Genomic DNA, 24,674 nt, shown 5'->3' with positions numbered 1-24,674 from the left:
CATCTTTGTAAATTATTCATGAAATAACTTGGGAATTCTTCACTTCTACTAATGCTCTGTATTTGGTCATTGTAAGTAAGATTTAAATGAAATTTGATGGGTACTTTTGTTCTTTTCTACTTTTGTAAATAAGGCAGTACATATTACTTTGTGTTTCTTTTCTCATCATGAAAAGAAAGCATGGCATTATTTACAGTATGGCATAATTGACTAGCCCTGTATAAAAATTTATATACTGAAAAAATATTGGGACAATTAATGTATGGCATGGTGACTTTTATTTCACTCTTGTCTTGGTAATCACTTGCTTGTTTCATTGTTGTCAGGTAAAATGATTCTTATGATATCTGACTGATTGACCCCAATTATTGTTCCTGCTATTTTATGGCTTGCTTAGTATCCCAAACTGACAGAATTCTGTATGTTGATGTATTTCACTTAAGTATAAGTAGTAGTTCGAAGCCCTCCTCTTCTTCTGTTGTCAGTTGTTCTGGGTTCAATGTTCTTGTTGTGACATGACATAGGGGCAGAAGAATAAACTTGATTGAGGCTGAACTGGAGTCTGCAGACCTCATTAAGGAACCCTATCCTTTATAAAACAGTTGAAGTCGAGGAGGGATTTAGGTAGCTTAACATCATATTAATACTGTATATATATATAACCCCTTTAGAATACTTAAAATGAGCGGTATATTTGTCAACCATAGAATTTTTCAACATTATGCATTTTATTATATATATTCTCTATTTGTACTGTACCAACATGATAATAGATGGTTTTTTTTTGGATGTAGCAGTTGATGTTAGATGAACTGGTTTTTTAAACTTTAGTTTGAATTGCTACGCAAACATTGAGCCCCAGAATTGTTTTTTAGGGCTTAATGTTCTTTGCAATTAAGGTTATATAATGATGTTCCCATTGCAGTAGGTTTTTAGCTTCTTGAGCTTAGTTGAAAACTGTCAAATATATCTGAGGTTCAAAAATTCCAGTACCTTTAGTCTTGATTATAGTAGTATTACACCTGTTGATGAGAAATGTTTAATTGATTATAGGTCACATGCTCATAGAACTCACACTGTAATCTTCTAATTATCCATGACAAGAAGTAAAGGGAAGATATGCTAAAACTTAGTGATCATGACAATGATAATGATGCATAAAAGAATTTTTGTGGCCAAGGGACTGGTTCAAAAAGAAAGGGAGTCGATGTGGAAGGACAATTTTTGAAGAAGTTAATTCATTTGAAAAGGTTTGATTTAATGCTTTTTGAAAGTGGCTGAGAAATTTAGATCTATTGACAGGTTTATGAAATAGTAGTATTGAATTTATAAGCTGTTTTGAAAAGTGTCTGTGAACACATTTGGGATACATTACGCTTTGAATTGATACAACATTCTTTTAGAAATTCAGTTATGTAGAACAGGTTTGTGATTGATTGTTTGGCTGAGATAAATTTTTTTGGGAGATTTGAGAAATTTAGATTCATATATAATGTCAGTTTGGAATATTAAGTAAGGCTCTGCAGATTGCTAGGTCATGATTACAGTTGTTTATAGATTTTGACTCTCCTTTTTCCTTTATATTTGTCTCATGATGTTAGGGAGGATAAAATTCCCAAATGATCTGTGCATTATACTCATTGTTAGCTTTTGCAGTTGATTTATTTTATTTACCGTGATGATTTGCTAAGAAAAATTGATTGGAAGCATTCCAGAATTTATTCATTTAATGATTGTGTGTAATTGTGAATATTAACATGTATATTTTCATCTTTTAAATTTAGGAAATGGTAAATACTGTATACAGTTTTAGTCATTTGTAAGATATGTGATGGTAAGTGGAAATTCTTGAATATTATGTGTTTTGGTTACTTAAGTAGATTGGAAGCATGTATTGCTGGTGGGATATTAACAAACAAAACAAAATTAATCTCCTTGTTGTCCAATCTAGCCAGGTATGATAGATCTTTTAAGTATTTTGTATTTCTTGCAGGCTTAAAATTTAGTTTTTAAATACTCAAGTATTTTTTGTATTTATGATGGTAATTGCTTAATATTTTGTTCATGAAACTTACCTGTCAGATATATATATAGCTGTATTTCTGACGTCCGACAGAATTTCAAAACTCGCGGCACACGTAGTGGGCGGCGGCCAGGTGTAGTACCCATTCCCGCCGCTGGGAGGCGGATATCAGGAACCATTCCCATTTTCTATTCATCTTTTTTCTGTCGCCGGTGCTAGCAAACATCTGTTTTACAGTACCTTTCCGTCTAGGATTTTTTGATTATCTCGCTTAATATTATCTGGATTGACTTTTGGTATCGACTTCTGGATTGTTGGATTGGCACGCGTAATAGTGGATTGGTTTTTGATTTTGGATTGGCTTTTCTGAGTACATGATGTCTGGATCAAGTACTGGAAGTTTCAGAGTGTGTGTGAGGAGTGAATGTAAGGTGAGGCTTCTTAAACCTTCAGTTGATCCTCACACAGTTTGTATGGATTGCAGGGGGCATGTTTGCGTGGTTGATGATCGGTGCAATGAATGTAAGGATTTGGATGATGATAAATGGAAGATGTACGAGACCTATCGACGTAAATTGGAGCGCGATAGAGTCAGGAGGTCTTCCTCCAAGGGCAGTTCTACTAAAGGTAAGGATAGTAACATTTCTCCTCCTCTAACACCAGTAGATTTTGCTCAACCTAACCTCCTGTTTTGTTTGCCTTCGGTGGGCCCCAGTGCTGTGTCTGGAGAAGGTAACACACCCCCCTTTCTCTGATTCTAGAGTCTATTCGTGCTCTCGAATCTAAAGTATTGGCCCTAGAAACCGGCCCTGTGAAAGTTTGTGTTAGTGCCCTAGTGTTGTGGAGGGGCGTCAGATCGGCCCCATAATGCCTCTAGGTCCTAGACCTCTATCGGACTCCCAGGACTCAGGGAGTGGGTATGTCGAAAGCCGCAAGAGGGTTACGGGGGCTCCCCACCGATCTGGCGTCCCTTCGGCAGGCCTTGTTGCTAAATCCCAGGCTGCCAAGGAGCGCGCACGAGCGCGTGTGCCTGAAAGATTGCTTTTCGTCCTCCGAAGCGTCCTCCCCGCGCAAGGGGTGGAGCGCTCGGAGAGACTCGCGTCCGTTGAAAAGGACCTTTTGCTTTGAGGACGCTTCACGTCCTATGTCTCCTCTTTCGTCAGAGGACGCTTATGACGCCTTTCCTCCGCGAAGAGAGGAAGGCTTTCTACCGAAGAGGACGTTAGTTTCCACGCACAGGCGTGTTCACCTGAGAGGCAGATAGCTGTACCTGCTAGAAGAGGAGGCGTCCCCTCGCAACCCTCGCCTTCTCTCTCGCAGGCTCAGTCCTGCCCCTTCTTTTGCTCCTTCGTCACCTACGAAGGATATCCTAGTGTCCCTTCAGGACCAGATTACGTCGCTGATGGCTCAGAGGACTCGCCCAGCAGCAGTCGAGCCTAAGCGTAGGAAGGACGTTCGGCTGCCCGTCAATGAGGACGAAGCGGCTCATTCTCTCTCGTCTCGCTCGTCTCTCTCTCCGCCTCCGGAGGTCGTCAACGTTCTCGTTCTCCTAGCATATCTTTTACTCTCTCAGGAGAGGACGCTCGTCAGGACGCTCGGCGTTCGAAGCAGGACGCTTTGCGCTCTCGGCAGGTAGCGGTTGAGGACGCTCGGCAGGACGCTCGGCGTTCTAGACAGGACGCTTTGCGCTCTCTTCAGACACTTTTGAGGACGCTCGGCGTTCTAAGCAGGGACGCTTCGAGTTATAGACAGGACGCCTTTGAGGACGCTCGCAGGACGCTCGCCGTGTGAAGCAGGACGCTTTTCGAGCGAAGCAGGACGCTTTTGAGGACGCAAAGCAGGACGCTCGCTTGGCTAAGCAGGACGCTTTTGGCGCCTCTCGTCAGGAAGCTCGCGCTTCCTCTCGTAGAGACGTTTTCTGTTAAGACAGTTCACGTTGCTTCTAAGGACGCTCCTCTTTTGCAAGATGTCCGTACCTCTAAAGATCGACTAAGGCCGATTTCCGTACCTGTAGCGATACTTCCACCAACGGAAGTCATTGTTCAGGATTGAGACTGCTGGACGTACTCCCTCTCCTGATGGGCGTTCTCCAGTTCCTCTTAGGGAGGAAGGGGAACTTAGTAGTCCAGGGAGTTCCGTCGAAGAAGAACAGCCGGTAGCTTCAGCTGTCTCGGACTACAAGGTTCTTGTTAGGCTGTTACGTTCAGCCTTCGGGGAGAAGTTCCAGCCGGCAGCCCCTAGGTCTCCTCCCTCTCAACTTTCGTCTTCCAAGACCGTTAAGACCCCTGAATTCGTCGAAATGAAGACATCGCTGTCGACCAAGAGGGCGTTTAAGAAGCTTCAAGACTTTATGTCCAGAAGGAAGGATCAGGGCAAGACCACTTTCGCCCATCCACCCTCTAGACTCGCCGGGAAAGAAAGGAGAGTTTGGTATGAGACCAAGGAGGATGTGGGAGTAAAGGTTCCTTCGTCCGCTCTGGGTGACTTCTCCAGTTTAGTGGACGCTCAGAGGAGGTCTCTCTTATCGTCTGCTAAGGTGTCCTGGACTCCGGTGGAGACTGACCACCACTTGAAGGGACTGCTTCGTACCCTTAATGTTTTTAATTTCCTAGATTGGTGTCTGGGAGTTTTAGACCTTTCAGTCTAGGAGTCCTGATTTCTCTCAGTCTGGGGGAGCTGTCCAGCGTGTTGTCATGTATGGACAAGGCCGTCAGGGATGGTTCGGAGGAGCTAGTTTCTCATTTTGGAACTGCCTTCCTGAAGAAAAGAGCACTGCTGTGCAATTTTACCGCTAAGTCGGTATCTCCCGCTCAGAAAGCGGAATTGCTCTTTGCGCCTCTTTCGGACCATCTCTTCCCCCAGGCTATGGTAAAGGATCTTGCACAGAGTTTGCAAGAAAAGGCGACCCAGGACCTCTTGGTTCAGTCTTCAAGACGTCCAGCGGCTCCTTCCACTTCGACATTCAGCAAACCCCCGAAGAAAGTCAAACCCTTTCGCGGGGGGGCACCCCCCTCGAGAGCAGCTCCTCGAGGGAGAGGGTTTTCGAGAGGAAGAGCTTCATTCAAACCCAAAACCAGCAAATGAAGATCTCGTCCTTCAGACGCCAGTCGGGGCCAGACTGGAATTCTTTGCGGAGGCTTGGAGGCAGAGAGGGGCGGATCCTTGGACCCTCAAGATAGTAGAGCGGGGGTACAAGATCCCCTTTCTACATCCTCCTCCTTTAACATCAACTCCCAGAGACCTCTCTCCATCTTATCAGGGAGAGAAGAAAAGTGTTCTTTTCGATCTGTTAGACCAGATGGTCGAAAAAAGAGCGGTGGAACAAGTCTTGGACCTAGAGTCACCGGGCTTCTACAACAGGATTTTCCTAGTGCCGAAGCAGTCGTCAGGTTGGCGCCCGGTCCTGGATGTGAGCAGGCTCAATCTTTTTGTAGAAAAGATCAAGTTCAAAATGGAGACTGCCTCAGTCGGTGCTGGGAGCCTTGAGACCTGGCGACTGGATGGTGTCTCTGGACCTGCAGGACGCGTACTTCCACGTCCCAGTCCACCCTCTTTCAAGGAAGTACCTGAGATTCGTCTTGGACAACAGGGTTTGGCAGTTCAGAGCCCTTTGTTTCGGTCTCAGCACGGCCCCGATGGTTTTCACAATGATTATGAGGAATGTAGCGAAATGGCTCCATTCGTCAGGAATCAGGATATCCCTCTACCTCGACGATTGGCTGATCAGAGCGTCGTCGAGGGCAGAAGTGTCTGAAGGACCTTCAGTTTACGTTAGCCCTAGCAAAGTCTGGGTCTTTTAGTCAACACCGAAAAGTCGCATCTGACCCCGACACAGTCCATCGTGTATCTGGGGATTCAGATGGATTCAGTGGCTTTTCGGGCGTTTCCATCCCAGGAACGTCAGCGACTGGGGTTAGAGAAAGTCGCAGCCTTCCTAGAGAGAGAAGCTTGTTCGGTGAGGGAGTGGATGAGTCTGCTGGGCACCATTTCCTCCGCTAGAAAAGTTTGTCTCGCTGGGAAGACTGCACCTCAGGCCTCTTCAATTTTTCCTTGCGGAAGAATGGACGACGAAAGAGGACCTGAATGCGATCCTAAGGATCTCCAACAAAGTAAAAGTCCACTTAAGATGGTGGCTCGACCCTCAGAAGTTACGAGAGGGCTTCTCCTTAAATCTTCTGAGCCCCGACCTAGTGTTGTTCTCAGACGCTTCCATTTCCGGTTGGGGAGCAACACTAGGGGGGGAGGAAGTGTCAGGCTCCTGGAGAGGGGAACAGGTAGCCTGGCACATCAATGTAAAGGAACTGGCAGCGATATTCCTGTCGCTGCAGTTCTTCGAAAGAAGAAAAACTGTCAAGCAAGGTTGTTCAAGTCAACTCAGACAGTACCACAGCCCTTGCGTATCTAAAGAATCAGGGAGGAACTCGCTCCAGATCCCTTTTTCTCCTGGCGAAGGAAGTTCTGCTATGGGCAGACGCAAGGCGCATCAAGATCCTGACAAGATTCGTGGCAGGGGTTCAGAATGTCAGGGCGGACCTTCTCAGCTGCCGAAATCAGATTCTACCAACAGAATGGACCTTGCACCAGGAAGTCTGTCAACAATTATAGATTGTGGGGACGTCCTCTAGTAGACCTGTTCGCTACATCAAGGACGAAGAGGCTTCCTCTGTATTGCTCCCTGGTTCTGGACCCAGGGGCAATTGCAGTGGACGCGTTGCTCTGGAACTGGACAGACCTGGATCTTTACGCCTTTCCCCCATTCAAGATCATGGGGGATGTAATGAGGAAGTTCGCAGCTTCAGAAGGGACAAGGTTGACTCTGATTGCCCCAATGTGGCCAGCAAGAGAGTGGTTCACAGAGGTCATGACGTTCCTTGTGGACTTCCCAAGAACGTTGCCCTGGAGGAGAGATCTACTCAGACAGCCTCACTTCAAAAGGTTTCACCAAAACCTCTCCGCTCTGGCTCTGACTGCGTTCAGACTATCGAAAAGTTGGCCAGAGCGAGAGGCTTTTCAAAGGCAGCTGCGAGAGCAATCGCTAATGCTCGAAGAGCCTCTTCAAGAGCTGTCTACCAGTCTAAGTGGTCCTCCTTCAGGGCATGGTGCAAGAAGGAAGGAATTTCCTCTTCCACGACCTCTGTGAATCAGATAGCAGATTTCTTACTCTATCTAAGAAATGTGCAGAAATTGGCAGTTCCTACAATCAAGGGTTATAGGAGTATGTTGTCTGCCGTTTTTCGCCACAGAGGAATGGACCTCTCCGACAATAAGGATCTGCACGATCTCTTAAGGTCGTTCGAAACCACCAAAATTCCACAAGCAAGACCGCCCTCATGGAATCTAGATGTGGTGTTGAAAACATCTGATGCTAAGTCCCTTTGAGCGTCTCCATGAAGCTTCTCTAAGGGACTTAACGAGAAAAACGCTTTTCCTAGCTTCTCTGGCGACGGCGAAGAGAGTTAGTGAAATCCAAGCGTTCAGTAGCCTAGTGGGTTTCAAGGGAGACAGCGCTGTCTGCTCGTTGAACCCTTCTTTCTTGGCTAAGAACGAGAACCCGTCTAATCCTTGGCCAAAGAGCTTTGAAATCAAAGGAATATCGAGTCTCGTGGGTCAAGAACCAGAGAGAGCCCTGTGCCCTGTCAGGGCTCTCAAGTTCTATGTGAATAGGACTAAAGAGATAAGAGGTCCCTCAGGTAATCTCTGGTGCTCGGTGAAGAGACCAGATTTGCCGTTGTCGAAGAATGCTGTTGCTTTCTTCTTGAGGGACGTCATTAAAGAGGCTCATTCATCTTGCCAGAAGACTGATATGAGCCTCTTTAAAGTGAAAGCTCACGAGGTCAGAGCCGTAGCTACTTCTCTTGCCTTCCAAAGGAACATGTCTATCAGAGATATTCTTGATAGCACCTTCTGGAGGAGCAATTCCGTATTCGCCTCACATTACCTCCGGGATGTGAGAACGATTTACGAGAACTGTAGTTCTTTGGGACTTACATTTCGGCAGACACAGTTTTGGGGGCTGAAGGTGGCTCTCTCCCTATCCCTTAGCTTAGTTAGGTTAGTTTATTGTGTTTTTGGATGGTGAGATCTTCTGTGAAAATCTCCCATTCCTTATTGTTAATGTCAGGGGTTTTTTGGTTAGTTGGTCAGGTGGTGGTCGGTTGCTGTGTTACTGCCATATGTTTGGCTAGATGGTCTTGTCACATTGTGGTCACGTCCCCGTTGACAGAGCATCCAGAGAGCACCAGCACTACAGGTCCAAACCTGGCTGGCAACTCTGATAAAGCATAAGCAGGCTTTAGGTGACAGTAATCACATAGTCTACTTTGCTATCAGGTAAGGAACCAATAAGTTAATCTTTTATTTTAATTTAAATTTCCTAAAAAATCCTAGTCTGTCTCTACCCACCATCCGAAGGTGTGATTCAGCTATATATATACTGACAGGTAAGTTTCATGAACAAAATGTTATTGTTATAATACAATTAAGTTTGTTCATACTTACCTGGCAGATATATATAATTAGAGTGCCCACCCTCCTCCCCTCAGGAGACAAGGGTCATGAATAAATATGAATAGAAAATGGGAATGGTTCCTGATATCCGCCTCCCAGCGGCGGGAATGGGTACTACCACCTGGCCGCCCCACTACGTGTGCCGCGAGTTTTGAAATTCTGTCGGACGTCAGAAATACAGCTATATATATATCGCCAGGTAAGTATGAACAAACTTAATTGTATTATAACAATAAAACAAAATTAATCTCCTTGTTGTCCAATCTAGCCAGGTATGATAGATCTTTTAAGTATTTTGTATTTCTTGCAGGCTTAAAATTTAGTTTTTAAATACTCAAGTATTTTTTGTATTTATGATGGTAATTGCTTAATATATTTTTTCTCATTCCTATTATTAGTTTTAGTTAGCAAAAATTTGTGGATTAATATATGTACAATCTCCTAAAGCAAGGCTTTTCATTTGGATGTTATAGGTGACTCATGCAAGTGGGTTTGACAATTGGAATAGAGATGAGGTCCTTTCTGTATACTGTACTTGAATCATTTACAGTATTGTCTAAAACCGAAGAAGATTGGGGTGTTATGTTCCTAAAGACTGTAGTATGCATTTGCTACTTCATTATTTTCAGTTATATTTTAGGGATACATATTTGTATCAGAGACTAGTTTGGGGACACCAGGTAATGCACTTTAATCTTGAGAACTAGTATAAAAACGAAATAACTGGGACATCTAAAGTATCAAATGAATTGAACTTTTGTTTTACTGAGCTCTAACTGGACAGAGGAATGACAGAGCTCAGCCGGCAGGTCAAGGAGTAGGATATTGTTAAGGTTGGAGAACGATGTACTAAATGTTTTGATATAGGTGAATTGCTTTTTTGGTATCCTGTTTTTGTTTTAAGGATAAACCCTTCAAGCCAGCCATGAGAAAGTTGACGCTTCACCGAGTGGTTTTGTACTCTGGTTATGATAATGATATTAATACTTTGTTTGAAAAAAGAATTTATTCAACATTTCATTATTCAATGGAAAATATTAATTTGTGTTTGTTGCTTTACAGCATTATGCAATTACAATTAAATGATTTTTTATTTAGATGAAACAAATAAAGGCTTGTGTGATTTTGTGTAGAGTATGTTTTCATATGGTGCCAGCTTGATGCAAATTTATCATTTAGAAATTTGCTTGGGAGAATTGTGAGGATGATGATAAGTATATTAGAAACATTGGACTCCTTCAGAAGCTAAGGAAACCTTATTGACCTAAATTTTTTAGCATTGTGTAAGTATCTTAGTGGAAAAGGATTTGTAGTTGTTGGTTGTAGCGGGATCTGTGTATTGTAAACTGATGTGTGGGGTAAGATTTTGATATTTACTGTAGGTTAATTTGGGACTACATTTTAGTAATTTTAGATATATTTTACTTTTATAAATTTTGCATATACAACAAAAGTTTGAATAACATGAGTTACCTTTTTGCTTTATCCTTTATCAAGAGCTTCTACAATGTTCACTTAATGATGAATAATTTTAAGGCCTAAATTGCTGAGATTGAAAGTCTTAGGGAATTAAACTTTCTTGACATTTTCTAGTTTTATGTATACATCATAGATAGAATTAAGGGGTGGCATATTTGTCAAGTTTGGCCTTTCACTTCAAATGTACATTAGAATTAATTTCAGAAAAGGTTATAAAATTTAATATTTTATTTTTTCCATTAAAATGAATTTCAGAAGAGGGAATAAAGAACATTAGTATTCTTTTTTTCCATTTAAGATATTCTCAGTATAGTAGCCTTTGCTTGTCTTCATAATACTGCTAATGGTAAAGTGATTATTTTTTTTATTTAGTTGTAAACAATGAAAGTATAATGGAATGATTTCGTTACCAGGTGCTGTACATATTAGTAATCCCATCGGACGACAGGCAAAAGGTCTGAGTCACTTGAACCTTTCGCACTGTGGGCTCACCGGTAAAGGCGTTAACATGCTGGCACATTCCCTCTCTGTGAATAAGGTAAGTGAGGGTTTTGTAGGAGATATAAGAATAATGATGGTGATAATGGTAATTGTTTTTAGTTAATTTTGTACTATATGTGATCTCTTGAGGACTTCTAATATTGGGTTATAGCTTTCCAATTACCACAAAATAACAACAAACCATTCAAGTTATTTTCTTCTGCTATATATCAAACCTTCTAGCTGGTTTGTACAATTATTTACAACGTTTGATAGGCATTTTCCTCTAATATTTAAGCTTCTTAAGTAACACTGTTGTCTTAATTTCCACAATGAAACTTGCTAATTCTCATTTGTTAGATTATTGGGAGTTTTGTTTCAAATATATTTAATGTAGTACTTGAAAGTAATAAGGAGGATTATACTAAAGGCAAAAGTGATAAAGATATAGTATAAGTGGTGTGCTGGTAGGATAGTGAGGTTGGGCCCTGTGGCTGTCTAGACCTCAGACTAATTGCCACCTCTGAAAGGAGAAGGCAGAGAGATGAGTTCTTAGTATTAAAACTAGGTGGCCTTAAAGAACCCATGGAATCTTATTTACTCAATAAAGTATTCGTGTTGGAGTGATTAAGATGTATGGTTGGGAGAAAGGGCTGGGTGCAGACAAGGTTTGCTTGAAGACTTTTTTGTCAAGTCCAGGGTGATGACATGTTCACATTCAGTGGTAGAAATGTGTGCTATGAACATTACAATAGTGGGTGTAAAGTGTGAATAAAGAAATGTGACAAAAGATGTCATTCACCACAAATTCTTATTAGTAGAATCTCTTCATAAATTCAGTTTTATTATTTCAGTACATGTGTCAGACTCTAACATTCCTCAGTCTTGGTGGCAACTCTCTTCGAGATGACATCAACAATTTATATAACTTCCTGGCTCAACCAAATGCTCTCAAGACGCTTGACTTATCTGCTACTGAATGTGCCATTGATGCGGTAAGTAGATTTTTTTCCCCTCGATTTTATTGTAAACCGAACCTCTAGGTTATCTAGGGGTTGGGATAACTGTTTTTAAAATGTTTTGTTGGGATTTATTTTTTGGTTGACATCTAAGAAATCTTTTCAATTTGAGATTAAACTGGAATACACCCTCAGCAGCTGAGTAGAGTTGCACCATTGCCTCCCAACCTGCTGCCCTTGCTTTTCCTTGTTGCACTGCTCTTGTGAAGCTGTTCAGTACTGCTAATTCCTTGTTCACAATGTTATTTCAGAATTGCAGTCAATGAGAGATTTATCAATTTACATAATCTACATATATGTACTGTACACTTGATGATGTTAAGGATACAAGGAGTTGTACTTTATAATGAAAAAATTATTTAATTAGCACTGAACTGATTTTATTGAGAAGCCAGTCTTTGCTAAAAATGTTAGTTATTAAAGGAAGAGATAAAACATTTTCTTGTCATTGTGAATTAAATTTTTTGGTGTTTCAGCGAGGTTTTGTACGTCTTTGAAAAATTGAAAGTTCTGAATTAGTTCCATTGAGTGTGCTTTTATTTTACAGGAATTGTTCACTTTATTTGCACAAGTGGAAAGAATTCATTCATTTTTGCATTGACAAATTTTATTTTACAGACATTAGTAATGTTGTAACCTTAGGAAAGGTGACTACAGTTTATTAATGGTTGTAAATTTATTCCAGGTTTTTGGTGCATTACTGCGTGGTTGTACAAGTAGTTTATCACATCTAACTTTATCCCGTAATAGTTTTGGTAGCAAGAAAACTCGCGAGATGCTGCCGTCCTTCAAGCAGTATTTCACATCAACGTTAGCCCTTAAGTCCCTTACTTTAAGTCATTGTAAACTTCCAGCGGATGCTCTTAAGTAAGTACTTGCAAAACAGCCAATTTTACAATACACTTTGGTGAAGCATATTAAAGGAATCATTAGATTGCACTCGCATTCTGTAGATAATTTCCAATGATGCTCATTGATTTAAATGCTACTGTAGGATATTTGTAGTGGAAATCTAGTTTAATTTTGGTTGCCCTATGTTTTTTTGTGTTTCATATAGGATACTGTTTATGTCTGTATATTGAAGTGGATCACAAATTCAGATATTCATAAATAATATTAGAGAAATATAGGCTTTGTATCTTGCATTAATGTCCAATAACTGTATGATCTTAGCTTTAGATGCATAGGCTGTTTTGATATAAAGTTTATAAGTTCATGTGAATTTGAATATGGATTGTGTTTACCAAATGGTTTTTTAATCTATATTATTTTTTAAGGTAGTATGTATTTGTTCTTAGCACGGAAATACAGGGCTAAGAAAATTTTATAGTTAAATTCAGATTCAAATTTCATATTTTTGAATTCTGAATTAAGTTTCATATTGTTGGGTCATGTATAATTTTAATTTAGAACTGGAAATTGGGGAAACATTTGAGTTGAATTTAAAATAGTTTGCTTCCAATGCAGATTTGTACAAGAAAATGTTGTCAGTCTTTTTACCGAATGTTGATAAAGCAAGCATTTAAAATACTTAGATATACAAAGTATTTCATGAAACTCAGAAGTAGATATACCAAGTATTTCATGAAACTAAGAAGTATGAATAGGTGTAGATGACTTGTGAGTTAGATTTTAGATATACGTAAGGTAAAAGCAGTTATGAGTTATAAATAACTCAGCTTGTGGATGTATGGTAACATTTGTGTAAGTCAACATTTTTGTCCATTCATGGTGGGATTCTCTTAAGTACTTTTTATTAGTAATATTTGACTGAAATTTTTAAATCATTCTTTACTATATTCTCAGGATAATATATGCCATTTTGCTTAATTTTTCATATTAACTTTATAGACCAGGCAAGAGGTATATATTATGATCAGTATAACAGCCCATGTTATGTTTGTGGAAAAAGTAAAATTGAATGAAAAAGTAATTTACTAGCACTGTTTCGTCATTGTATGCGTAGCACAAGAACAGTTTTCAAAATTTAGTATACTGTATTAAGCCCAAATTGACAAATTTAATATATCTTGATTTTGTCATATTATCCAAAAAATGCAGATAGAAGCATGTGTCAACTATCAACTGGTTTTCTTTTTCTCTTTCAGGAATGTGTTGTTAGGTTTAGCTTGCAATGAAAATATTTCTGAGGTTGAACTTGATCTAAGTAGTAACCAGTTAGGTGGAACAGGAGCACAAATTCTAGAATCCTGCATTCACGGTGTTAGATGTTTATCTGCGCTAGATATCTCCGATAATGGTAAGCTGCGAGACAAGTGTTTATGTATGTGTACTATTAAGGTTTTTCGTTTTTTACATTTCTAGATATATAAGAACATTTCACCAGTGTGAGGTGCCTTAAATGTTGTGCAAACATTAGAGTTGTCATAGTATTTTCTAAATGTTCTAGAAAGAAGGCAGTGGAGTTTCATATATGTTTTCATGTTTGAAGTTTTGTGCAACAAGTTTAAAATCCTGAAAATCATATCTTAGTGACTTAAACTTGGGAATTGAAAACTAGAATTGGTTAAGACTTTGAATGGTAAGATTCATGGTCAGAGTGCTGTGAGAAAATCATATTACTACTAGTGAAGAAGGGCCTGAGAGATGCTGCGAGCAGCGGCAGGAAAGTAAGACTCGAGATCTCAAGGTTGCTACGGTTTGAATGAAAAAGTTTCCTGCAGTGATAGAATGTTAGATTGTAGCATTTTTGTTGTGTATTAGTCTGGTGAAATTTATAAAATATTTCTCTAATATTTACATTTTTGTAGTTGTCAAAATCAATGGGCAGTTAATATATTGAATGATAAAAAAAAAAATTCAATGTCATGCCATCTTAATACTGTATATCAAAAGTTCTATTATGTACAGGCTTTTGTTGTTGTAAGCATATTACTTTACCTTTACTCCTCCATTTTCAAAGTAATGTTCATTGTGTTTTATTTTTCATGCATTTTCAGGTTTAGAAAGTCAGTTAGGACCAGTTGTAGATGCCATTAGTAAAAACAAAAGTATCAAGAAGTTAGACCTTGGTCGAAATTTAATTAACATCAAGAGTAAACATGTGTATCCTGTTGTGGAGTCTATTGTAAAAATGATCCAGGTAAGAGTTTCTTTTTTACAATAATAATAAAAATAAATTGCATGCATGTAAACATAACAAGAAGTAACTAAAAATTGGGAAAGGTTGTATAATAAGATTTCAGTATGTGCCTAAATAAGATAATGATAAAAATTAACTTGCTAAAGTGTTGTAATTTATGTGGAGTAGAATAATTAGGAGCTAGAACAACTAGTAGGTTAATATGTATATCAAGCTGTCAATTATAATCCAAAGAACTTGAAATTTAAAGGTAAAACAATCCTTAGATATTAAGTTAGAAGTTAATGCTTCTGTAGGTTAGTTAGACCTTACTTTTTAGCAAACTTTAATATAGCTAATAGCTAATTCCAAAGGTAAAAATTGGAGCAAAGTCTGAACATGGCTAGTGTGTAGGGACAAAAAGTTAGTTTTCATTTGGTAATAATGTCAGCCCATAATGCAGGTGGTGTAGACACTTTCCTTACAACTAGTATTTCTAGATCTCGGTTGTAGGTTGATGTATCATTGGTGTGTCAGTGGTATTATTTAGGGTGTTGATGCTATTATTTTCTCTCGTAGTCTTCACGATTCTGCATAATCTGATTGATTGTCTTTTGTCATTGGAATTCACGGATAAAACATTGTAATGGACTTCACTTTTTTGATGTGTACTAAAAGGTGCAAATTCAGTTTTGTTTTGCAGAGAAGCTGTAGAGTTATAAGTATGCTTCTTTAAGTTGAAGGAATTCTTTCACTTTGTATTTTTTTCTTATATTTAATTTAACTGATTTTTTGCAATGAATATTTAACATTTAATGAAATGTATTGATTTTTTCAGGAGGAAGATTGTGTGTTAGAATCTCTCTCCATAAATGACTCCAGGCTCAAAACCGATCTACACAATCTCTTGAACGCGCTTGGAAGCAATCATTGCCTCAGAAACTTAGATATTAGGTAAGACTCTATGTTAGTGATCTACAAAACGCATTAATCATGAATATCTTGAAAGGTAGAAAGTTCTGCATGTGCATGAGTCAAGAATTCACTGTGAATCAATCTCCTTTGGGAAGAATGGAAAGCAGTGAGGTAGTGGAGGTTATGATCGAGGGGTTTGTAGAAAAGCATTGAAGATGCATGAACCCTGAAGAATTAAACTGGCAAGACCAAGAGATGATGATTTCTGTCATTGTGGCTTAAGATACTCTTGGCCCAAAGGGGGTCCTCACTAGAACAACTGGAGCAGGAACAATAGCAGTACGATAATGCAGGCCTTTGGTAGCCTGAGAGATGCTTGAGTATGAAGGCTGCCATATGTTCTGTTTTTTAGCCCCTATGCATACATAAACTGTATGATAAATGTGTTACTTTGTACTGTGCAGTTCATTTAACACTAATTCTACGGGCACAACTGCCAATAACCAATTCTTCCAACATGGTGGAAGAATTAAGATATGAGAATCGAGGATATTGCTTTATTTCAACAAGGGACACCAGTACAGTCAGTTGTGCAGAGGCTGTGGACTATGTTGAGGCTAGAGTAGTACACTGTAGCTGACATTGGAATAGCTGCAAAAACCAAAGTTGCAGGATTCCGACCTCATCAAGAGTACTTTTGAGATTAGATTGAAAGAGAGGAGCATCCAGGTATGCTGTAGCTGAACACATGGGCATTACTGTATTGTACTTTGGAGCACTGAAACTAGACATGTTGAGCACAGTTGAGTAGGACCTTAAGTAGACAGTAACAATGCAGAATGAAGTACTAACATAGGCAACAAGACAGCAGACAATACAGCTGGAGCAACAGATCATGAGCTCATGAATAGCATTCCTAGATGAATTGACTGCAGCAAGCAATTGGTATTGGAGGGTGGAGAAAAGTGCTCTATGCTGAATAAATGCTCTCAGTTAATAAGAAGAAATGGATGGATGGAAAAACAGCAGCTATGCAAAGTAGAAAAGGTCAGGGTAGGAGTAGTTTCATCGGGCAAGATCAGAAGCATGACATTTTACACTTGCCGCTAAGTTGACATGAGCCAATGAGCAGCACACCCACTCACACAATATCATCATCACAGTAATTGTTATCTTGAATGTTTGCATCAGCTTCTCTTCTCTGGAGTTAGATGTTTAAAATGAGATCTCTCCAAGCCTAGGTCTTTAGTAGTGTCGGGGAACCACCGTTGACCCCACAAATAAGGTGCCACAAATGTGGTTCCATGTTAATAATGACATAAAGTAAGTGCAGAACTTGCCCAACCCTGCCCACATAACTATAGGGAGACATCATTAGATTCTTCCTCGAAGGCAAGCGCAATTATGGGACGTACATGAAGAACAATGAAAACAAAATTGCTTATACTAAGCAATAAGTAGAAATAACACTTGTAGAGTCAAAGGTTACCAATAGTTAGAACTCTTAGAGGAGGCAGCTATATACTGAGTAAACAAATTAATCCTGATGAGGCAAGGGCAAAACAGATACTCTGCAAACCACATTGAAAAACCGGGCAAAATTAGAAATTCAAGAGTTACTGAATGTTAGGTGGACTATAAATTAATTGAACTCTTGAAAATTAAATGCTTGTGGTAACTCTGCAGTGTCATAAGTCACTGACCAAAATAAAAGAAATAAGCTCAGTAAGCGCTGAGCAGAACACCATAAAGTAAACAAAAACAGGTGGATGTGAATGAATGAAAAGAAATGAATGGCATATCCCAGTAACTGGGAAGCATGGCTGCACGCCTGACTCCTAGAAGTCCCACATAGGATTGAAATTTTCTCATGTGGGACAGTTGAGTCTAACTTGGACATTAGCAATTCAACTTTTCTTTAGCAGTTGTAATAATTTTAGTGTTTAAATAAAGTACAGGCACAAATAGTATACATGACTTTTTCACAAGATACATCATAGAAATTGGTGCTCTATAACACTACTGCCTCAAGAAAATTTGGAAATTTTCTTTCTAAGGGACTGTGTATATCTATTAATCTAGTGTTTGAGAAGCTTACTAGATTTTCAAACACACCCTCTAGGCTGTACATTTCCATGGTTTAGCAAGATGCTTAAAAATAAGCAGTGCTGAAATATTCACAATAATTAGTTTCGTTGCAGGTGGACATATGAATGTATTTGAAAAATATAAAATTAATCAGACATATTGCTTTAGCTGCTCACCATGAGAAGCAGCCTTATAGTTAAAGGTATTAATACAGTCAGACCTGGATTTAAAGAAGATACTGGTTTAAAAGCCCAGGTCATTATGCATTAATGACAGTTTTTAGATTTGGTTACTTGAACAAATATAATACTGTATTGTGACACTCTAATATTGCGAAATATGGAGTGAATTTTGTAGGCATTGGGTACACCTCATGTACCATCTTGGCTGTATGTTTTTAGATTTACTTGGAGAAATTTACATATTTTAATGAAATCTGTAAATTTTCTTTTATGGTGATGTAATTGGTGTATTATTTGTTGCTATATACAGTACTTATGATATTCTTTTTTTCTATGATATTCTTTTTTTTCTATTATCTTCAGTGGAAATTACATGGGAGACAGTGGTGCGAGACTCCTAGCCAAAGCTCTACAAATAAACTCAAAGCTGCAGTATATTAGCTACGATAGAAATAACGTCACCCTGCAGGGATATAGTGATATTGCTTATGCATTACAAAGGTGAGTTGGACAGACGTTGCGTTTGTTGCAAACAAAATTCTGAGTAAGGTTCGGTAATTGTCTTTGTTCTGATTTTGGAAACTTCCATGACCACGACAACCAAATAATGATCTTGAGCTTGTAGTCTGTCAAATAGGAACGATTCATCTTACAGTCATGCAGACCAAGAGAGCAGTGAGTAGATAGTCCCATGCAGAGTGCGTGGTTACCATGATAGTGGACGATGTGCGATATGTAGTTGCTAAACATGCAGGTTAAGGCTAGGAAGTCTTTAGGCAGTCACTGTAGACAAGAAAGAGCCCTCTTGTCTTGAGACCTATACTCTTATCAGTGTCACCATGCACATACTGGCAGAGACCAACTAGGAGAGAATTCTTTGAAATTAATTGGTTTATCTTATGGAGCCCCTCTGGTGACCATGAGAGTAATTCCTTGGAGGGCTCATAGCGGCCACCAAAAATAGGTTTTTCCTATGTCAAAACCTGTTTTTTATAGGAACTTATAATTGTAAACTAATTAGTGCAATGTTTCTTCTTGTAGATCTTTCTGATGTAATCTTTCCCTCTTCATTGAGTTATGATAATGGAATGGAAATATTTTTTATGATAGAGACAAGTTACTTTTGCAGTGAAGTTTGATTTGACTACCATTGGTGCCTATTATAGTCTTTTAATAGATGTTTTCTGGAAAATGAATAATTTTTTATGTAGTTTAATATTGAATGGTTGTATAAGTTAAACCCTTGCTGAGAGTCAGTTTGAAGTGTGTAAAAAGCAACAAACATGAAATGGCAAAGATTATAGCTATAACTAAACTAAGAACTATTACACTTTAGTGGGTTTTTTATAATTTAAATGTTTCTATGGAGAACTAATTTGTTCTTTTTTCCTCCTCTTGCAGTAATTATAGTGTGAAGTTCATGCCGTTTCCAGTACACGATTGCATGTTGTGTATGAAAACTGCTCCGGAGAGAACGGAAAACCTGATGAGAAGAATACAAGACACACTCTTTAGAAATGTCTCTCCTATGAAGTACTCTAATGGCCAGGCCTTTAGATTACAGCAGGTAAAATTAATGGCAAATGATATTTAACATTTTTAAATGATAAGGAAATTAGATTAACTAGGTGCTATTTTTAAGATCTGTCATCATGGTCAGCTTATCAACATCGTTAATTTCGATGGTCTGGGGAATTCTTGTGATAAACATGAAATATGATAAAATGCTGTATTTAAACCCACATGTAGAACAGGTAGATGTGTCTTGTATATTTTTGGATGCTTCATAATTTGTCAGTTGAAGAACTACAAGTTAGTTTTCAGCTCTCACATGAGCTTTACCCTGCTTGATGAACCTGTGTAATGATTTCCCTCTGATTGCTAGAGTAAACATTTAACTCTCAAGGTTTTATTTAAAATTAGAGAGTTTACTATAGTGAAAGTAAGAAAAGCAGTAGTATAGTGAGGACTTTAACTCCCAGTACTAATTCTGTGGTTAACTCCCAGTACTAATTCTGTTACCACATTAGTTTTTATAACTTGACTGGATCAGTGTTATGTCAGTGGTCTGGGTTGAAGAGCAATGATGTTTGAATATTGGTTACAATGATAATTTTAATGTTGGGTTTGTGGGATACACATACATAATATTGAAAATTTGTTATTTTTATTTTTGATTTTTAATTTCAATTTGTCTTGAATTTGCTCTTCCAGATGGAGTGCTTTTCATATGTTGGTGCATTTAACATATTCGCAGTTGTGAAATATTAAGGTTAAAATACAGTTTGGTATTAATTCCTTGAATGCTTATTATGAGTATAAATTAACTTTAAATCATCATGTTTCATTTTGATGATGTTGGTGTTGTAAAAAATACATATCAAGTGTTTAACTCTGACATTTTATGTTTGTTGTGGAATTGAAGAAAATACCTGTACACTAATAGGTGATTCAGGTGTCCCCTGATTGCATTTTTTTTTATATTTTGTAAGATGTATCTGGCATTGTAATTGTAAAAATCCTCTCAGCAAAATTTCTAACTTTTACACTATTCTCTCCCTTTGTTAGGGTTTCTTGCTAAGTTCTACACAACAGCAAGTTGACAGATTGGTGCTACAAACTGGTGAGGTTGTTCGTACTTTGCGGAGATCCGGCATGGAGTATGGAGGCTCGAATTCTCTTCAGTGGGCTGAGGGCCTCATTAGTGATGCAGATAATTCCAAACAGGTAAGTTTATCTTTGCTGACTTATGTATTAGATACACGCAGAAGGTGGGGGAAGTTTAGATTATGCCATAGTTTGCAGCAGTAAACCTCAAGCATGAGTGTTTCAGTTTGGATGTGTACAGTGGACCCCCCGTATTCGCATTCTCCAGATTCGCGGACTCACACATTTGCAAATTTCTCTAGGAAACGTTTCCCCGCATTATTTGCGGAAAATTCGAGCATTTGAAGTATTTTTCTATGATAAATATCCACAAATTCCTGGTTTTTTTTATTAATTTCATCATAAAATACACTTTTTGTGATAAAACTATTAAAAAAACCAAGCATGAAAATTTTTTAGTGGGTTTTTCTTGAGTTTTAACTAACAAAATACGTAGGCTGTTTTTAGTGTTTTTATAGGGGTTCCAAACATTCGCGGGTTCTAACTATGCACGGGGGGGTCTGGTACGCATCCCCGCGAATACGGGGGGACCACTGTATATCGAGTGACTCTGTGACTTGCTTATGCTAGTACAGTGTGGTAGTAGAGCACTCTTTGTTCTTCTTAGGTTGACCATAAAGTTTTCCTTCAGGAAGAATTAGCATTACGAGGAACCTTGGGTGACAAGAAGTGGAGTCAGTGTAGGCCTATTTATTATTTTCTTGCATAGTTTGTGAATTCTGACAGCCTCATTTAGGCTTTGTTTTTAATCTTAAAGAAATAAGTATTTTTGTTGAGTGAATCATGTTTTCTTCATGGGTAATGGAATCATGTTTTAGGAGGAGTTAGTACTATATGTACATGGGTAAAAGAAATAAGGAATTTTTGTTTATATTTTGCTTGCTACTTGTTGCTTACTTGATAATTAGCATCAGAAGTTTATATAGATAATCACAAAGGAATTTTGTTTTCATTTTAGGAAATGGCGTAGTATATGTTTGGAAGTTTATTGTGTTTTAAAGATTGGTTATGAAACTAATTTTACTCCTAGGGTTACACGTGGTATTTGACTCAAGGCAATTTTGCTTTTGTTCATATTAACTTCTCCATTGAAAGATTTCTTTTTAATAATGTAGTGGAAGTATTGATGGGTAAGTGGTTTTGATTTTTATGTTAACTGCCGTTTTGCTGTTGACGTCAAAGTGTTCTTTTAATTTTATGGGTGTGAAGACTGTGCAAGATGTCAGTGTCAGTTAAATATAAAGATAAGTTTTGGGGTTGGGCCTGTCTGTGTATAACATAATTAAAAAGTTTTGAAATTACTGTACTGGTATAGTGCAAACTTGTACTGCCTCAGTCACATTTTCACTTGTTTGCTTGCATCTTTTTGACTGTTATGTGTTTTGGGCTATTTTTATTTGTAATAAAAAGTGCGTAAAAATATCCAAAGCTTTTTAAGCAGGAGTATTTGTTGCATGATTGTTTGATCTGCTAAGAAGGAACTTGGTGTTATTACCCTCATTGTGAGTGGCTCATATTTCCTCTCTTATGGCTTGATATGTTGTCTTTCATTGTTGCTGTATTAAGTAATTGAAAGAAATAATGTTTTTGTTTAGAATTTATCACGTTTGTTTGAGAGAGAGAGAGAGAGAGAGAGAGAGAGAGAGAGGAGAGAGAGAGAGAGAGAGAGAGAGAGAGAGAGAGAGAGAGAGAGAATGAAGAGCTGTGGGAGTTGTTGTATGCCAATGAGTTGGTGATTACTGCTGAAAATTAGGAAGACCTAGAGAGAAGGGTTGGAGAATAGCTGGAGTCTTTAGAGAGGTGTGGTTTAAAGGTGAAGGTGAATAAAACAGGTTTTGATGAGCAGTAGGGAAGATGGAGGTGGAATAGTAATGCAAGAAGGAAGACGCTTGATTATAAAACAGGTAAAAAAGTTTAAATTCCTTGGATCTACTTTAAGCCAAGAGGGAGGATGTGAGGCTGCAGTTGACAGTAGGATAAAAGCTGCATGGGGGAAGTGGAGAGAGGTAGCTGGAGTTGTATGTGATAAGAAAATGCCAATCAAGCTAAAGTCAAGATCTAAAGCACATTGGTAAGACCAGTGTTTTAACAATAGATCAGAAACATGGGCTCTAAAGAAGCAACCGACCCCTTAATGCAGGGATAATGGTGGGAAAGGAGGGGTAGGAGGAAAGAGAGAGAGAGAGAGAGAGAGAAAGAAAGGTGTTCTTGAACATCATGTTGAGAAAAAGAGAGAGAGAGAGAGAGAGAGAGAGAGAGAGAGAGAGAGAGAGAGAGAGAGAGAGAGAGAGAGAGAGAGAGAGAAAGGTGTTCTTGACCATCATATTGAGAAAAAGAGTGAGGGAGAGAGAGAGAAATGTGTTCTTGAACATATCGAGGAAAAGTTTATATAGATACCAAAATTTGGTTTTAAGGAAAAATGAAACTTGGAACTTGATAGTTGCTCAAGATCTTGGAAACATTTAAAGGATACAAGATGCATTAAGAATAGGTGGCATACCTTTTTTAAGATAAAGGATATTTTAGTAGAATATTATAGATTTAAAAAAGTGCCTCAGAGAGGAAAAAATAGGACCCAAGTAAGATATAGAGAAATAATTTGGATGTGAATCATTAATTTTTCAAAGTTTAATTTGATTCAGTTGGAGTATGTACTCGATTAAGGGGACCTGAGGAGATGGCCTAGTTACTCCAGATATATAACGATGAAAGTTATCTACAGAATTTTTAGGAAATTATTATATGGTATATGTACTCTTATGTAAGGTTAAACCAGTGCATGGCTAAGGAAATCAAATACAGTGTATAAATCAACATATGACCTAACTGCAAAAAATATTGTCTGTTCATAAATATGGACTAAGTGTGTGCTGTTGATTTTAAATCATCACCTGTATCATTACAAGTTGAAAGCAGTGAACTTCAACTGTCTACACTGTGACTAATTGAATTGAAGTAAAAATACAAGTGATTCTGTGAAAAGTTTCTTGAATAGACACATTTTCATCAATACCTATCCTATGCCTATCCTAATTCTACCTACTCATGTCAATGAATCACTACTGTATACTGTATATTTGATAAATTGAAGTGTTTCTGAAATAATGAAGCTGATAACATTGTAAAGCAGATCAAACTCATGATTATAATATGGCATTTTGCAAACAAAAAGAATGCCACACTCTATATTTGTCTCTTCTTTGAATCAGGCACTCGATTGACCCATGCATACTTCATGAATAGCACATGTGACCTAATCCCATATGTAGAGAATGCAGGTCAACACACAGTTATAGCCTGCATAACCAAATGGTTCAGTGCTGGGTGAACATACCAACCTTTCGTAAACCAAATTAACCAAGAGTTATAAATATCTTCAGTGAATTTCCAAACCTGACTTTCATCATTTTGTTTATTTTAAACTGGAAGTTATTTGATAAAATTTGAAATCTCTTATTAATGACGCTCCTGTAGGCTAGCCATATGAGAGCTAAGTACTTTCATGCAGTGGTCTGGTTAAAGTATTTGATGATGATAATGATAAAGTAATTAATAATAATAATAAGTGAAATGTGCATTAGCACAAGTATAAGATGTGACTGCATGAAAGAAGAAGAAAGTCAGTTATGGAAATTTATAGAAAACAGAAGATAAAGGCATAATGCTTTTTGACTATAGAAGCCTCATCTGTATACGGCTCAGCATCGTACTCTTCATTGAAAGTCTTGGATCCGACTCACAATAGATATCTCGGAATATACACTGGAGGATTCAAGTCCTTCCCAAATAAATGTACACAAGTTGAAAAAGATAAGTCTCCTCTGCTCTTCCTTGTGACTGATTAATGATTCAGGCAAGTTACTTTCCATCTTGAAAGATTTGCTGCTTGAGATACTTTTTAAAACAAATTCATCCCCATTCCCAATTAGAGATATCAGTATTTGAGAGTCAGTAATGTAAACAATGCTTTGTACAGCACTAGAATTTCTCCTCTTTGGATTATTCATTAAGTTTGTTCATGTACACACTTGTACAGTCTATGCAAAGGTCATGCATGTATCCCTGAACTCATAAGTATGATGCAGTAGAGCATATAATTGATGAAAATTTCCAAATGAATCATTGTACATGGATGGATCTAATCTCTCCCAGATACAGCATTTAATGTCTAATAAAGAAAGCCTGTTTTATTTTTTCATTACTCAGTAATTTATGTTTCACAGCAGAATTGT

At 38.2% G+C, this 24,674-nt stretch overlaps 1 protein-coding gene across 24 annotated transcripts in view; it reads left to right on the top strand.

The window, feature by feature from the left end:
• Positions 1 to 24,674, top strand: part of LOC135213014 (F-actin-uncapping protein LRRC16A-like) — a 300,836-nt gene that overhangs the window by 137,887 nt on the left and 138,275 nt on the right. For all 24 annotated transcript variants that reach the window (XM_064246810.1, XM_064246820.1, XM_064246824.1 and 21 more), the window contains 9 exons: positions 10,423 to 10,547; positions 11,344 to 11,484; positions 12,194 to 12,375; positions 13,617 to 13,768; positions 14,469 to 14,611; positions 15,429 to 15,544; positions 18,139 to 18,276; positions 19,177 to 19,342; positions 20,344 to 20,502. In XM_064246810.1, the coding sequence (XP_064102880.1) occupies positions 10,423 to 10,547; positions 11,344 to 11,484; positions 12,194 to 12,375; positions 13,617 to 13,768; positions 14,469 to 14,611; positions 15,429 to 15,544; positions 18,139 to 18,276; positions 19,177 to 19,342; positions 20,344 to 20,502 (1,322 nt within the window). The remainder of the gene's footprint in view (positions 1 to 10,422; positions 10,548 to 11,343; positions 11,485 to 12,193; positions 12,376 to 13,616; positions 13,769 to 14,468; positions 14,612 to 15,428; positions 15,545 to 18,138; positions 18,277 to 19,176; positions 19,343 to 20,343; positions 20,503 to 24,674) is intronic.

The sequence above is a fragment of the Macrobrachium nipponense genome, chromosome 42 (genome assembly GCF_015104395.2).
Source record: "Macrobrachium nipponense isolate FS-2020 chromosome 42, ASM1510439v2, whole genome shotgun sequence".
Taxonomy (NCBI): Eukaryota; Metazoa; Arthropoda; class Malacostraca; order Decapoda; family Palaemonidae; genus Macrobrachium; species Macrobrachium nipponense.
Note: the sequence above shows the minus strand (reverse complement) of the source record. Positions and strands in the feature narration are given on the sequence as shown.